At 39.1% G+C, this 16,792-nt stretch overlaps 1 protein-coding gene across 2 annotated transcripts in view; it reads left to right on the top strand.

Annotated features, from left to right (window-relative positions):
* FRAS1 (Fraser extracellular matrix complex subunit 1) overlaps positions 1 to 16,792 on the top strand; it is a 452,974-nt gene that overhangs the window by 277,973 nt on the left and 158,209 nt on the right. For both annotated transcript variants that reach the window (XM_023222483.3, XM_023222482.2), the window contains exons 26-29: positions 1,197 to 1,337; positions 3,790 to 4,060; positions 7,849 to 7,933; positions 11,174 to 11,500. In XM_023222483.3, coding sequence (XP_023078251.2) covers positions 1,197 to 1,337; positions 3,790 to 4,060; positions 7,849 to 7,933; positions 11,174 to 11,500 — 824 coding nt within the window. The remainder of the gene's footprint in view (positions 1 to 1,196; positions 1,338 to 3,789; positions 4,061 to 7,848; positions 7,934 to 11,173; positions 11,501 to 16,792) is intronic.

Genomic DNA, 16,792 nt, shown 5'->3' with positions numbered 1-16,792 from the left:
TCTACAGTGAGGGTCCATTAAGAGTGGATCAGCCCTGTTGATATAGACATAGAATTTTTAGTGTTTAGACTAAATTACCCATGATTCTGATAGTATCCTTAAAGAATGGAAATTTTGGGGGCAATTTAGTGAAACACACTGGAGCTTTTATGAAACTCAAGTTGAACCCCAAGTCTTAATCTCCTTGTCCACTGGATTAGCTAGAGAGTTTTATCAGTTTTTTCTCATCATATCTATAAAAACTTGGTTTGTATGCCCCACTGTAGTACCTGACATTTAATAATGCTATTAACCAGGCATAGCATTTACATATCACTAAATTTCCCCCATTTGCGTTATCTAATTTCAAATTCATAATGGCTTGATAAAATACGACAGACACTATGAATCCTGTTTTACAAGTGAAAGAAAAATAAGAGACTTAAAAGTGTTAATCACAGCAACTTAAGACCGGATGTTAAACCCAGGTTTTCTGATTCCAATCCAGGGCCTTTTAAACTATACTGTGTAGCCTCTCTATAACAAAATCTCAACTAAGAAAGCAGAAAAATTAGTCAGTAAAAACTCTTCCTAGAAAATTGTTAACTTGACCGGAAAAATAATCCTATGGTCCTATTAATAGCTGCTCTCCTCCAGTATTTAAAATACTGTTAAATGCTACTACTAATAATAACAATAATAATTATTGGTGGTAGTAGTAGAACAATTGAGCCCTTCCTGCATACCACGCACTATTTCAGTCATTGCACATTATAACACATGTAATCCTCCCAACAATTATTTGCATTAGGTACTATTAATGTCCCCATTTTTAAGACAAGAAAATGATGGCATCGATTGTTAAACAGAACTTGCCCTAGGTCAACAGCTGGGAAGGTTAGGGAAGGAAGGGTACCTAGAAAGAGTCTGGGCTCTTAATCACTACAAAGGTCTTTTCTTACAAGTCAATATGGTTAACTTTTTAAACAATTCATGCATGTGTAACATTTTTAGATCACATTGCGTAAAGCGAGGAGTGTTCCTCTCTATAGATCAGCTCCCTGTACATTCTACGGGGAAACCATCAGTCTTCTCTTTTGTTACAGTTGGGGCTCATTTGTTGCATGTGCTCTGACTCTTCTGGTTGAAAGCCCTTTATTTCTCTGTTGCTGGTGGTGCCTTGATTGAATCTCATTTAGTGTTTCCTTTTCTAATAGCCTGTCCTCGGGGGTGCTTGCAGTGCAGCCACAGGGACCGTTGTCACCTCTGTGACCATGGGTTCTTTCTGAAGAGTGGCCTCTGTGTTTACAACTGTGTTCCCGGCTTTTCTGCCCACTCCTCTAATGAAACATGTTCTGGTAAGTGTTTCTCCTCTGATGGTCTGGTGAACTTACCAATAATTTTTCTATGTGAAGGCTGAGTTTGCAGACATAATTGACTTATGTGATACAAAATGCAGCATTCCCAATTTGGGAAAACCCATGGTGCTGCTAAGGAGTAAGGGACTCTTTATAGAATATGGAAAATTGGGAAATCTCAACTTCTATAATCATTGGAAAGGAAAAGAAGCAGTCTGTGCCTTAAAAGTCACAGCTATCAGCTAAGAAATTGGCATAAAACTTAGCTAAGTTCCTGAACTACGGCCATGTTATAGAAAATTACATATATACAGTCACACTTTGCTAAATGATGGGGATACATTCTGAGAAATGCATCATTAAGCAGTTTCATCATTGTTTGAACTTCATAGAGTGTAGTTACCCAAACCTAGATGATATAGCCTACTGCACACCAAGGCTATATAATATAGGCTACAAACCTGTACAGCATGTGAGTGTACTGAATACCATAGGCAATTGTAACACAATAGTAAGAATGTGTGTATCTAAACATATCTAAAATAGAAAAGGTACAGTATAATTTTATGGGACCACCATCATATAAGTGGTCTGTTGTTGACTGAAATGTTATAGAGCACATGACTATATTTACCTATGATTTATTTATATTTATATAAATTTGTAGAGCTAATTATGTCAAAGTGCAGTGGTACACCCTTTTTCACACATTAGAGATAAATTATAAATAAATAACAAATAGTATGAGGAGTCTGCTTCATGAGGTTCACATGTTTCTAGTGGATGGATTTCAAGCTACCCTATTTGCCCTTAAAAATATGTAACATCGGCCCGGCGTGGTGGCTCATGCCTGTAATTCCAGCACATTGGGAGGCCAAGGCAGGCAGATCATCTGAGGTCAGGAGTTCAAGACCAGCCTGGTCAACATGGTGAAACCCTGTCTTTACTAAAAATACAAAAATTAGCCAGGCACAGTAATGAGCGCCTGTAATCCCAGCTACTCAGAAGGCTGAGACAGGAGAATCGCTTGAACCCAGGAGGTGGAAGTTATGGTGAGCTGAGATCATGCCACAGTACTCCAGCCTGGGCGACAGAGCGAGACTCCATCTCAAAATAATAATAATAATAAGAAGAAGAAGAAGAAGAAGTAACATGTTAAGAAATGAAGCCAGTCTCTTCCAACACATTAATGGACACGTTACCTTAAATAACAAAGAGAAGTGAATTTAAATTCAGTCTTAATTTTGAATCCCAAAACCTTTATAGGTGAGTAAAGCTTGGGAGGGACATTACTGAGTGTTGGCTTTTGAGAGTTGTTCGTCAAAAACATGAGGCAATATCTTATTGTGGTTATGATTTTGCACCTGTTCATGTGCTTATTGGCCTTTGTGTATCTTCTTTGAAGAAATGCAGATTCAAATTCTTCACCCATTTTAAAAATTGGGTTTTTCATTTTCTATTGTTGAGTTATCGGAGTTCTTTACATATTCTTGATACAAGTCCCTTTGTAGATATATGATTTGTGTGTTTACTCCCATTCTGTGTGTTGTCTTTTCACTTTCTCACAGGTACCCTTTGAATACAAAAGTTTTACATTTTGATGATGTTCATTTATTTTTTCTTTTGTCATGTGTACTTTTTATGTCTTATCTAAGAAAGCATTGTCTAATTCAAAAATCATAAAAATATACTCCTGTATTTTCTTCTAAGAGTTTTATAGTTTAATGATTACATTGAAGTCCTATGTTCTTGTCATGTGCATCCAGGGCGGTAACCACTGGGAGGCTTATTGTATACCGTAGCCCAGAATCTCAGCTGTGCAGCTCTGAGCTAACAACATTACAAGCTTATTTAAAATTAAAACAAAAAAAGGGTTGGCACATGGAGGGCAGCTGAAAGGAAAGCTGGAGCTGCCTGTAAGAGGGGAACATGTCCGAGTCAGAGCCAGAGCTCAGCAGGAAGTGAGAGCAGTGTTTGGCAGATGCAGTTGTAAAGATAGGTACTGGTTTGGAACTAGGACTTGTTTCCTCACCTAAACTTCTTTAAAAGAAGAAAGTAGCCATTAACCTTTGGTTTGGCATGGAATTTGGGAATGGCCTACTCCAGCCATCTGCATAGTTTCCAGGCTCCTTGTCTTCTGTATGAAATGTGTGTCAAAGAACAGGAGCAGTGACTCACAGCTGAGGACCTCACTGGGAGGCAAAGAGACATCATGTGTACTCTTCAGGAACACTGAAGCTCCCTAGAGCCAGTTGACGGTTGTGGTCTGTTGTAACAATGTAATACTGTAAATTCCAGCACACTGTTTATGCAGTGAAATCAACTCTGTTTCTTATTTTGTGTTTATTCTCTGGAAATTATAAGGAGGTGGTCTGAAAAAATAAAAATAAGGGGAAATTGACCTAATTAGGGAAGGTACCACAAGCTTCATCTTTGGGTTCCTGTTTTTCAGGCAAAATACATACCCCTAGTCTTCATGTGAATGGTTCCCTGATCCTCCCAATTGGTTCAATAAAGCCACTGGATTTTTCCCTCCTGAATGTCCAAGACCAGGAGGGTAGGGTCGAAGATCTCCTGTTTCATGTTGTGAGTGCTCCCACCAATGGTCAGCTAGTGCTCTCAAGAAATGGAAAAGAGGTTCAGCTGGACAAGGCTGGACGTTTTAGCTGGAAAGATGTGAACGAGAAGAAAGTGCGTTTTGTGCACAGCAAAGAAAAACTCAGGTGACTCTGTGTTTTGTTGTTTTCTTCCTGCCTCCTTTCCATCATTGCTTTTCCACTCCTCCACCCTGTCCCAGTCTCTCTTTCTTAATAGCTGACCCTTCTCATCTGGGGAAGATCAATACTCCACAAACCCAAATGCTGTCAGCTGCCTGTCATCATTTCCGTGTGATTGCTCAAAGAACGTGCATCTGTTAGAGACATTTTCATTTTCTCACATAATTATGGGTAATTCTCTGATGCAACAGAAAAATCCTGGTACAATTACTCAGATTTTTGGCCCAGCAGAAACAAAAGGGGTCATATACCTAGATGTTACAGCTGCTGCTTCAACACTGGGGCAATACACTGGGAGTGGGCGGCAGAGAGAAAGAGGATGGAGCACATGCTTTTCAAGGTGTTGTGTGGTCTCTAGGATTTTAGAGTTGGAAGGAAACTTAGAATCACAGTGAACTTTTTATTATCCACATTATGGGATTAATTGTGGTTAATTTTTAAGCCTGATTCAGTTTTCCCTTGATGCTTAGCACACTTCTGGCTGCCTTCCCCACCCCAGCTGACATATGCTTCAGGAATGCAATTGAATGTTAACACCAACCCAAGCAAATATAGCTATATAATTAGCAGGGTAAATCTACTCCACAGAAGTCAGAGGGTGCCCCCCAAAGATTAGCCTTTCGGATTATCCTTCATCCTGCTCTACTTCATTAGTGCAGATAATTCAGCACAGACTCTATGTATAAACAAGGAGTTGAAACCCATGGAACAGTGACAAGGACGCGGTGAGTATTTTCAGCTGTCAACACTAACCTTGAGGGTTGGTTGGTTTTGAGATTTGGACTGGGAGATAGGTGAGGAGAAAAGTAGATGGCATTTTCTCTATTGTAATTCAGAGGTGATGATGCCAGTGACCTTGGAAGATCATATTATAGGAATAAGAACAACTAGCATTTATGGAGTGCTAACTTTGAGCCAGGCATCATGTTAAGCACTTTACATGAACTATGTATCTCGTGTTCCTAGTCTACAGATAAGGAAACTGAGGCCTTGAGAGTATAGGTCATCTTGCCCAAGACCTCTCAACATGTGCGTGCAGAGCTGAGACTCAAAGCCAAGACTGATTCCACAACCCATGCCTTTAGCCACAATGATTTCTGCCTCCCTAATATACTAGGAACAATAGGCATGCTTCCCTCCTCAAAGGACAAAAGGTCACCTCATAGAGAAGTATTGCTACAGAGATGAAGCTTAACACTCTGGTGTTTGATGCCATAGACTCTTCAAATTCCTACTCTATATTCTGAATTCATTTTTACTATAAGTATTATTATTATTATTATTTGAGACAGAATCTCACTCTGTCACCCAGGATGGAGTACAGTGGCATGATCTTGGCTCACCAAAACCTCTGCCTCCTGGGTTCAAGTGATTCTCGTGCCTCAGCCTCCTGAGTAGCTGGGACTAGAGGCACACGCCACCATGCCCAGCTAATTTTTGTATTTTTAGAAGATGTAGGGTTTCACTATATTCGCCAGACTGGTCTCGAACTCCTCACCTCTAGTGATCTGCCTGCCTTGGCCTCCCAAAGTGCTGCAATTACATGCATGAGCTGCCACACCTGGCCTATTCTTAAGTATTTCTATCACACAGACACACAAACACAGAGCGATACAACTCTGTATAGTAATCCCTTTTCTTGCAGTCGCTTATGAAAAGCATAAAGCTTCATAGACAACCAAGGTCAACCTTCTTGTCTATTTAACTTCTTTAACCTCTCATCACCTGTTTTTTTGTGGAATCAGAGCTTTGTACCCCTAAAAGGGACAAAGAATGGCAGTTTAGGAAATACTCACGGTACTCTTTTTGGGGCACCCATTTTAATACTGGATTCTCTTTATCCAACAAAAGAAAGAATGAGAGGCACAGTAAAAATTCAACAAAAGAAAGAATGAGAATAATAATAAAATGAGGTTGGTAGAAACCCATGGAAAATAAAATTATTAAAGTCTCTGAATAATACAAAACAAATAAGTTTGTGTTTTGTTTTGTTTTTAACCACGAAGACACTGACCACGATTCTTTAGGATCAGATTCCTTTGGAATTAGAATGCTTCTGTGAAGTAGAAGACAACCTATAGGTGTAGTTGCCATCACTGGGATAAAATGGTATTGCTGATATACTGAACACTGTTATTGGAACCTCAGTGCCACCAAAAATCATTTTTTAAAAACTATTTTTGTCTTACCTTCTCTTCTATCCTGGAAGGCAATCCATCAGTTACATTCTCTTGAAGCCTGAGGTGGTGGTGTAGAGGGACAGGACTTAAATGGGACAGAAAATGAAGGGAAAATAGAAGAGAAAGGAAGACAAAAATAGTTTTTTAAAAAACAATCAGGTTTATTGAGGTATAATTTGCATTCAATCAAATCCCCAATTTTGAAGTGTATTGTTCTATAAATATTAATAACTGTATACAGTTTTGCAGTCTTATGACCACAACCATAGTCAATATGTAAAATAGTTTCATTACCCCAAAAGTCTCCTTTTTATAGTTGCTCGTTTACCCCCAGTCACTGGTGACCACTGATCCAGTTTTACTGCTATAGTTTTGTGGTTTTTAAAACGTTAGGTGAATGGAATCAAACAATATGTAGCCTTTTGTTTCTGTCTTTTGCCATAATGCTTTTGAGATCCATCCACATTCTTTCATGTATAAATAGTAGTTCCAAGAATAACTTCTAAAGAACTTTTAAAACAATGGTCCCTCTGGTAGATTAGAATTCAAAAATACCCATAATGCAGTAGTCCTATATCTTACCAGTCAGCAGTAAGTTCTGTGCTTGGTTTGGCTTTGAAGGTGGGTAAGTCTTACCTTCCCTCTAGCAGTCTCTGAAGCTGCTTGAACAACGGCTTATTTTATTATTAATTGGGACTCTTTGGTTGCAAGTAATGGAAGTAAACTTGAACTAGATTAGCAAAAATATAAGACTTGTTATAACATTGCAGGGGTGGCTCAGATCTCAAAGGCACCAAGGGCAATTGTGCTCCAGGACAGTGTGGAAGCAAGGACTGGGAAGGGGAAGCAAGAATCAACTCTTCTGTCATCCCTGTGTCTCTTTGCTTATAGACTTCATTCACTTCTGTCTTACAGGCAGGCTTGTTCTACACAGTAGGCTCTGATCGTTCTGTAGTCAAATGCTGAGACTGACTGCTGGCTCTTGGGCCAGTTGCAAATCGCCAGGGAAGAATCAGCCATCCTTCCCTAGTCTGTCCACAATGACTATGTGTAGGCTGGTGGGGAGTGAGGGGAGATGAACAGCCGTGTTAATACAGACATTGCAAACATTGTTACTGGGGGCCCACTCACATGAATTGGGCAGAGCATTTGTTGGGAAGAGGGAATTGTGGAGAACTGGTCAGCGACTATAAAAGATTCCTTTCAATTCTTCAGTTTAACTGTTAGCCTACGATATATTGCTAATCTGCCTTGGCCTGACAACTAATTGTTCAGTCTTTTCTTTATTCAGTTTAGAAAGATAGGAAACAAAATGGTTACATAATTATTATAATTGTTACAAGGAGATTTAAGAACACACAGTATTTTTACCTGAATCTTACTATGTTCATCTTTATCTGGTAGTTTTTCTTTATAGTATGAATATGACATTGCTGCAGCAGTTTGATCCAAATTCTTACCTACACATAACCTGAAAATGTTTTTAAGCCTTTTCTGTCTAAAGTCTAATGTGATGATTACATTTTCTTATTCCTTTCTTTGGGACTTCTTTAGGAAAGGTTACTTCTTCCTGAAAATTAGTGACCAGCAGTTCTTCTCTGAGCCACAGCTGATCAACATACAAGCGTTTTCAACACAGGTAATAAAAATGGCCAAGGAATTAATAATTTTACATGCCTACTAGTTCTCAAGCACAAAATCCAGGTTTCCTGTGGATTTAATGAAAATGATTGCATTAAATTAACCTAGTCTTGGCTTCCTCTTGAGATACCACGGGAGTAATTTTTAGGACTTCTGGGTAATAACAACAGCAGCAACCAAAATTACTAATATTCCTCTAGTACTTAGTGTTTTAGTGTTTCACGTAAGTAACTCAGTTAATCCTTATGCCAATATTATGGGGTATTGTTATTTCCAATTTACAGACAAGGAAGCAAAGTCACAAGAAGGTGATGTAACTCGTCTGTGGTAATATAGCTAATAAATAGGGAGTCAATGTTTGTGCCCAGTAAGTCTGGCTACAGAGGCAGTGTTCTTAACCGTTACATGATGCCTAACTTTACTATACTGAATCTACTAGCAGCCCTTCCAAATAATTGGCAGGGTGCAGTGGCTCGTGCCTATAATCTCAGCACTTTGGGAGGCTGAGGCAGGTGGATTGCATGGGCCCAGGAGTTTGAAGCCAGCCTGAGCAACATGGCGAAACCCCATCTATACCAAAACAAACAAACAAACAAAATACAAAAGATTAGCTGGGCCTGGTGATGCATTCCTGTAGTCCCAGCTACTTGGGAAGCTGAGATGGGAGGATCACTTGAGCTCAGGAAGGTTGAGACTGCAATGAATGACGATCATGCCACCGTGCCCCAGCCTGAGCAACACAGTGAGTCCCTGTCTCAAACAAACAAACAAACAAACAAACAAAAAAAGACTGTCTTTATTTTTAGGTGAAGAAGTTTGTTGTATCTTTCTCTAGTATGTGGAATTTGCAGCAGTTAGAGAATATTATTAAGGATCTACTTAAATGAGGTTCCAGTGTGGCAGTGTGGCCATCAACAAAACACAGACATGAGGAAGTCATGGTAGATGCTATAAAACTCAGTGTGATGGCCCTTCGAACTCACCTCTCATCATTCATCTCCGTCAAGTTGTACTTATGGGTCCAGAATACATATAGTGGTAGCTGCTCTAGGAACTGGGCTTGAGGGATTGAAGAGCCAAAATGTGCAAAGAATAGGGAAATAGGTATATTCATAAGTTATGAAAAGCAAGAGAGTGGAATATTCCTGGGGAACCAAGACTAGCTAAATATCCAGATGTCAGTATCATGTTATTCATGATTCAAGGAAGGACACTAGATTATTGTTTTTCATCTGATGTTTTTATATATTTGGTCCAAAAATGAAAGGATCATGGATAGCAACATAGACTTGAACCAGAGGTGGCTTCAGAATGGTATTAATAGCCCAGTTCACCTCTTCTTGATGGTATTATCACATCAGGGATAAATTGGAGTTTAATGATTTGAAAATGATCCTAAGTTAATTTGATCTCATGGGTGAGCAAAATATATACATTTTGTTTTAATTAAAGCTAAAACAGGCTGGGCTCAGTGGCTTATTCCTGTAATCCCAGCAATTTGGGAGGCCGAAGTGGGTGGATCACCCGAGGTCAGGAGTTCGAGACCAGCCTGGCCGACATGGTGAAACCACGTCTCTACTGAAAATGCAAAAATTAGCCGGGCGTGGTGATGGACACCTGTAATCCCAGCTACTCAGGAGGCTGAGGCAGGAGACTAGCTTGAACCAGGGAGGCGGAAGTTGCAGTGAGCTGAGATCGTGCCACTGCACTCCAGCCTGGGCAACAGAGTGAGACTCTGTCTAAAAAAAAAAAAAAAAAAGCTAAGACAAGGTGATCTCTGTAAATTTAGGACAGAGGGCTACCTCCAGTCTTACAACTTACTAGTTTAGATGTTTCTCAGTCCTTACAATCAGAAACTTTGTTTTGTTCTTTTTGTTTGGGCTAATAAAGTTACTCCAGTGAAAGACCAAAGGTAGATATTGGCAAGTCTTCCTAATCTGACATGGTGAGTTCCCATGGTTCCCCAAGTGTGGCTTATAGGTTTTTCCACAATCAAGTGAGTAAGGAGGGCACATTTAATTTTCTTTATTATATGAGAAACTTGTATCATTTTAAGTCTTTAAAATGAAATTTTAGAAAATAATTTAAACTTACTTTTGTTCCTTTATATTTCTGCAATGTTTCAATGTGGTCTTGAGCCTCTCTGATATTTTCTCATGCAAGTTAATTTGGTCTTTTCCATTTGTGGATTTTGACATCACCTTTGACTTTTCCTCTTTCAGAATAGGATGGGTCACTCTTTCCCACGTATAGAATCACAACTGTAGAATTCTCACTTGAGAATTCTGAAGAGTAACTATCATCTAATTTTCCACTATGTGACTATTATAATGATGTATTAGACATTTCTTTAATACAGATTGTAATTTCCAGGAGACCAGGAGGGTGGCTTGGGTAGTTTTAAAAGAAAGCCATTTGGATTAAAGAAGGCAGTGTGTTGAGAAAAGTCCTAGATGGTTCTACTTCAAATGATATTTGTTTAAAAACCAAAATAATATTTTCTTTGGCTTCTGGCCTCAATTTTTTGGGTGAGTTTTTTTTTTTTTTTTTTCTGTTGTGGTTCATTAGCTTTTATCTTTATGAAAGAACATTTTATCTGCTTACTCAAGTTGGTGGGAGGTAACCTGACAATCCCAAGAAAAAGATATTAAATTTTACTGTATTAGCCTTGTTACATGAATTAGCCAGGTGGTTGCCTTACTCACCTAGACCATAATCTTGGTAGGCTTTATAACCTGAGTTGGGGTGGGGCTCTATCAAGATTTGGATGAGAAAACCAAAGAAAATTACTGGGAGGGGCTAGAAATGGCATGAGCTCAGGATGCAGAAGTAGCTCCTGTGAGTCAGTATACTACAATATGGCCTGGAGTGAAGTGTGTCCTCCCAAAGGCAAGTCCAAACAGTTCACACCTCTTATTAGTCTCTCTTGGGATATAATGTAAGTCAGGATAGCAGAGAAATTAGAGATTTAGAAGCTAGCAGCTCTCACCAGTTGTCTCTCAAGTCTTGAAGTGGCTTGATAAACCTCTAGAACCCAGAGGTGTGAAGTAACCTTAGTTGTTGTGTTACTACGACTGACCACACCTCTGACAAATGCTTTCACCATAGAACAGTTTGGTGCTTTGCTAGAACACCTTGAGTTTCTCAAAAAAGCATAGAAATAACAATCAGGTATCCAGTCCACTGGTTTGTCCTTTCTTTCCCTGTTAACTGACTCTTCTTCCCTTCAACTCCACAGGCCCCCTATGTGCTGAGAAATGAGGTTCTCCACATTAGCAGAGGAGAGAGGGCAACCATCACCACCCAGCTGCTTGACATCCGAGATGATGATAACCCACAGGATGTGGTCGTTGAAATAATCGATCCTCCACTTCATGGCCAATTGCTTCAAACACTTCAGTCCCCTGCAGCCCCTATCTATCAATTCCAGCTGGATGAACTCTCTAGAGGCCTTCTCCACTATGCTCATGATGGTTCAGACAGCACATCCGATGTTGCAGTCTTGCAGGCGAATGATGGACACTCCTTCCATAATATACTGTTCCAAGTGAAGACTGTGCCTCAGGTAGGTGTCATTCCTAGAGTTACAGTTTCCTTGCACCTAGATGTGAACTTCTACTGTTGATATTATTTTATGATACTCACAAAGTTAAGATGTGAGTAGTCATTCATTTAGTCAAATATAACCTATTATATAGAGGGTACTAAATATCTTGTTAGGAGCACCCTTGATCTGAAAGACCTGTCCCCATGTTCTCTACAAATTGGGACACTTTTGAGCCATAAGAACGTGTTATTATCCACTAATCCTTTTGTCTCCTGCCTGAGCATAACCATAAGAATCAAGATATTCCTGTTTTTATCTGCCCTTCAAAAACAGCTCATGAGGCCGAGCATGGTGGCTCACACCTGTAATCCCAGCACTTTGGGAGGCCAAGGTGGGTGGATCACAAAGTCAGGAGATCGAGACCATAGTGGCTAACACGGTGAAACCCCGTCTCTACTAAAAATACAAAAACTTAACTGGGCACAGTGGTGGGCACCTGTAGTCCCAACTACTAGGGAGTCTGAGGCAGGGGAATGGCATGAACCCAGAGGGCAGAGCCTGCAGTGAGCCGAGATCGCACCACTGCACTCCAGCCTGGGCGACAGACAGAGACTTCGTCTGAAAAAAAAAAAAAAAACAGCTCATGAAATGTGAAGTTCATAGTCAGATAATCTGAATGAATCAAAAAAGGTTAGTTCAGCCATTCTGTTAGCTCAACCAAAGAAGGATGAGCAAACTCTTTTGGTAATCCTAGGGATCTTTGCCCTAGGAAGTAGGAGCCAATAAAGAGCATTAGGCCGGGTGCAGTGGCTCATGCCTGTAATCTCAGCACTTTGGGAGGTTGGGGTAAGAGGATCACTTGAGCGCAGGAGTTTGAGACCAGTCTGAGCAACATAGAGAAATCTTGTCTCTATTAAAGGTTTTTTTCTTTGAAAATTAGCTGAGTGTGATAGCATGCATCTGTGGCCTTGGCTACTCCGGAGGCTGAGGTGGGAGGATCACTTTAACGCAGAAGTTCGAGGTTGCAGTGAGCTGTGACCACACTACTGCACTCCAGCGTGGATGACAGGGCAAGGCCCCATCTCTAAGTAAATAAAGGAATAGCATTTTTGCTCAGCTTGAGTCATTGACATGCCACCTTTTTATGTTTTCGCCATATCCACAAGCAGCTGTACTATTATTTACTTAATATTTTTCTTTGTATCAACTTACTTTTTATTGTAGCCTCATCCTAATAAATACTACTTAGGAAATCATGGGCTTAATGTAGAATTATACTTTTTTTCTAAAATATGAAAATTAATACATAACCATTCTACAACATTTTGTCCATATGCTACCGAAAATGTTTTTGGATACTGCAAATGAGATGGCTCTCACACTTTAGGAAATACTGAACTGAGACATTGCTAGACCAAAAGGACCTGGAAAACATTTTCAAAACTAGATGATATTTCACTGGATGCCCTTTTCTCAGTTGCATCAAGAATGACTCTTTCTCATGATAGTAGATTGGGAAACATAATTCTTAAACAACCTTTTATTTCAAATATCACTACCTACTGAGGTGTCATTAATGACTAGATGGAGAGATTGATTTGTTGAGGACAGTGTAAAACCACTCATCACTTTCTCATCAGTGATCACTCAAAATTTGCAATTGATCCGATTGAGCCTCATGAAGGTGAACAGCTGAATCTAATACGGTCTGCTAGGTAATTTCTCAGTTTCCTGTCTCGTTATTTTCAGCTGCTGAAAGCAGTGAAGGTGGCATAAGAGAGATGGGAGCAAGTGAAAGCTGATGATGTGATGGAGTTGGCAGATAGCCACCTTGCAGCTCATCCTAATTATCACACTCTTGCGATGGCCCTGGGAGATGAGGTTTAGTTCTAGAGAGATGAAGTCTAGACAGACAAAAGTTTTTGTTTCTTCCTTCTTGGTTTCTTTCCAAAGGTTGTTAGAGGATTTCAGTGCCACCCTAGCAGCTGCCTTTCCTATTGTGGCTTCCATCTCCATGTTTGGAGCTCAGTTCAGTGTATTGCACAACCATTTTGTGTGGAGTGGCCCAAGATGGAAGGGCATTTCTAGGATTTTAACTGCTTTGACTACCAGAACAAAACCAAGAAAAATGGAAATTTAATTCATAAATAAAGCGCATAGCACCGAGTTTTGGAATCCTTGTGACTTGTGAGTCATGTAGGTATTTTTTGTGTCTGTCTGTGATTCCTGAAAAGTGAATTTAAGTTGTGCTCTGTGTCCCTTTTCATCCCTCTCTCCTGTATTGCTGTGATTACCTGCCCATGGATTAGAATAATGAAACCCATGACCAGAGCCTCAGCATTCATCAGGATGTACTAATAATACATTTGACTGCAATATTGGCAATATTATACAAATATGCAGTGTTTTTCCTTTTAGGAATTCAAAATATTTTTTCCTTATATCTCTTTTACTGATCTTTACAATGTCTTGGGGAAGAAGGTTAGAGTAGAGGCTATGGGACCTTAATTTTTCTAATAGGAATTCTATTATGCGTAGAAGTGGGTTTTTTTTGTTTTGTTTTTGATATCAGGCACTTAAGTTTGATGGGAATTATTCCATTTGATCTTCACGATCACTCTGTGATGTTTGTACAGTTACTATCTCTAATCTTCCAAAAGAGGAAACTGAAGCACAAAGAGGTTGAAAAACATTCATTGTCATAAAGGTACGTAGTGCTGGAGCTATGATTTCATCTCAAGTGTGTCTGCCTCCTACACTTAACCATGAGACTCTTTTCATTCTAGCTAGGAGTTTTCAATGTGTTGGTCATATATATTCTTATCCCCTTAATGGATAGAATAAAGACAGTAATTTAGTCATTTTCTCAATGTTCTATCCAAGCTGGGCCCCAAGCCTTCTGTAATCTTTCCTCTGAACTCACCGCATCTTGTTACAAGTGAGAGTATTTATAAATGTTAAGTCTTCTGGGCCCAAGAAGAAAAAAGTGCCTCAACTCTTATGGCTTCTTGTAAATGCATTGTCAGACATGACTGATTTCATTCTAACAGCCATTAGGAAAGATGGGCATGTAAGTTCTTACCCTGTGGCTACCTAGTTATTAAACCTGGAGTGAGACTGATTATTGGCTGATGTCTAACTGATAGTTTAAATGGAATGGCCAAGTGGCTTGTGTTTAATTCCTAATGAATGAATGTACAAATTAATCCTAATATCATTCAACAGAAGACACAACCTGTCAAGGTAACTAGGGAGGAATAGAAAAAGGAAGCTCTGTGTGAACAGGGACTATTCCAGTCTTACTCTCCCAAGCAGAGCATATCGTAGAAATTCAGTACATTTTTTTTTGGATGGATGGGTAATGGATGGATGTAATGGCTTGAGTGAGGCTGGCGCCTGTGTTTCTGCCTTCCAATCCATCTCTTGCATCAGATGAGAAGCCCTTGGGGCACCTCCACAATAGCCCACCTGGAAATGAGTAGAGGAGCTGTCAGTTCAACCCTTGTTTTTCAAGTTCTACATCACTTCCCTCAAACTTATGTTTTTATCTTTGGCCTGATAGTGAATAAACTTGGCCGCCACCTCCAGCCTTATACTGAGTTGCTGAGGAGAAAATATAACCAGGACTGATGTTGAAACATGTTCTGTTGGGAGAAGGAGGCAAAATAAATAAAACAGATTAAAAAGTAATAAAGAATGCATTGCTGAACAGGCTTTCATTAATTGGGGAGATTACTAAACCCAAGCCTGCTACAGATATGATTCTAAACCAATTTGACATTTAATAAGGGCTAAAATGTGGACAGGGAAAATTCAAACTTATTGGTGGGCTTCTGTTACTGCTGGGGTTTCAAGGAATTGTCTTCTTTTTCATTAATTAAGATACCTCTGGAAATCATGCCTTTTCTTTTTCCACTCTGGCAATACATCTGATGATCTTTCTGAACTTCTTTGTTATTCTTTGAGCAGTATTTTCTGCAACTGGGTAATGCTTTAATGTCAAAAGTCCCCAAGTGTCATGCTAGGAACTGGATGGAAAATTCTGTTGCTGAGAGTCCTCTCTGGCTGTTTATCTGTGGTAAGGCTTGTGTACAGAGAAATAGCCCTGTGGTGATTTCCCTCAATTTCATTAATGCCTACCTCTCATTGGTTGTCTTGCAGGGACACAGTTAGTTTGATAATAGTGACATTTATGAGAATTACAAACATCAATGGCATAAAAATGTTTATTTCTTATGAGTAAGAGCCTATATCATAAATAACTAAATCCTTGCCGTATATGAGGGTTTCACCTTTTGGGGGGTTTGATTAGCTTATTCAATTCAGTGTCTCGTAAGGTGCATAATCAGAAAATATTTCCTTAAATATACATATACTGGTTGAAATCTACATGGAGCAAAGGTTCTATATTCTTGACCTGAAATAGCAAGCTTCTGGGGCTTATACACACGTCGACAAACACAGAAACAGTTCAATTATCTTTCCCATTTTCTTTATGCTGGTAAATTTCACCACACCACCCCACATGATCTTTTCCACAGTGTCCTTTGAGATTAAATTAATAGCTATGATATAAATGAGCTCTTGCAAATTAAGGTATATTTTTACAGAACAAGTAAAATTATAAGGTCACTGTTATATTCAATGTTAGCCATTTTCTATTTAGTGAGGTTTAAAACTTTTATCTTGAATGTTTGGCCTGGGGTTAGAGTACATTATCATTTCAGCTAACGTTTCTTCATTTATGACTCAATCTTTAATTTTGGGGGGAAGTTTTCACTTTGTTTGTGAGATTTTTTTTCTCCAAAAGATGGAGGTTTATGACATTATTTCTGGTTTATAACATTAATATTTTTATTTATAATATATGTAATGACTAAGCTTTATTACCATTTCTGCATGCCTATTGTTCTATCAGATGAATTAGAAGAACTATGTAATTTAAAGCACTGTTTTAATCATATCCCCAGTTTTACTTGTTGGGATTTTACTGCTTGCTAATGTGGTCCTCTGGAGGATCTATAAAACATTACTGGGCAGATTATTCACTTGGTAATATAACTAATTTCTTGAACTGGCAAGGATATATACATCATGTGCAGAAAAAAAAAAATGTGAGGAGATAAAAAATTCAAAATGTCAGAACCATTGGGGAAATTAGGTTAAAATTTGGCTTTTTGGATACCTTAAATGTAGAAAAGATGATATATATCCTTCTATCCATCCCTTCTTGAATCTTCCCTGGACCCTTTCCAAAAGAAAACAATAAGAAACAAACATGTTCATCATGATGAGTGCGAAGATTGATGC

Source organism: Piliocolobus tephrosceles, chromosome 3, assembly GCF_002776525.5.
Source record: "Piliocolobus tephrosceles isolate RC106 chromosome 3, ASM277652v3, whole genome shotgun sequence".
Taxonomy (NCBI): Eukaryota; Metazoa; Chordata; class Mammalia; order Primates; family Cercopithecidae; genus Piliocolobus; species Piliocolobus tephrosceles.
This window is presented reverse-complemented; position numbering and strand designations above follow the sequence as displayed.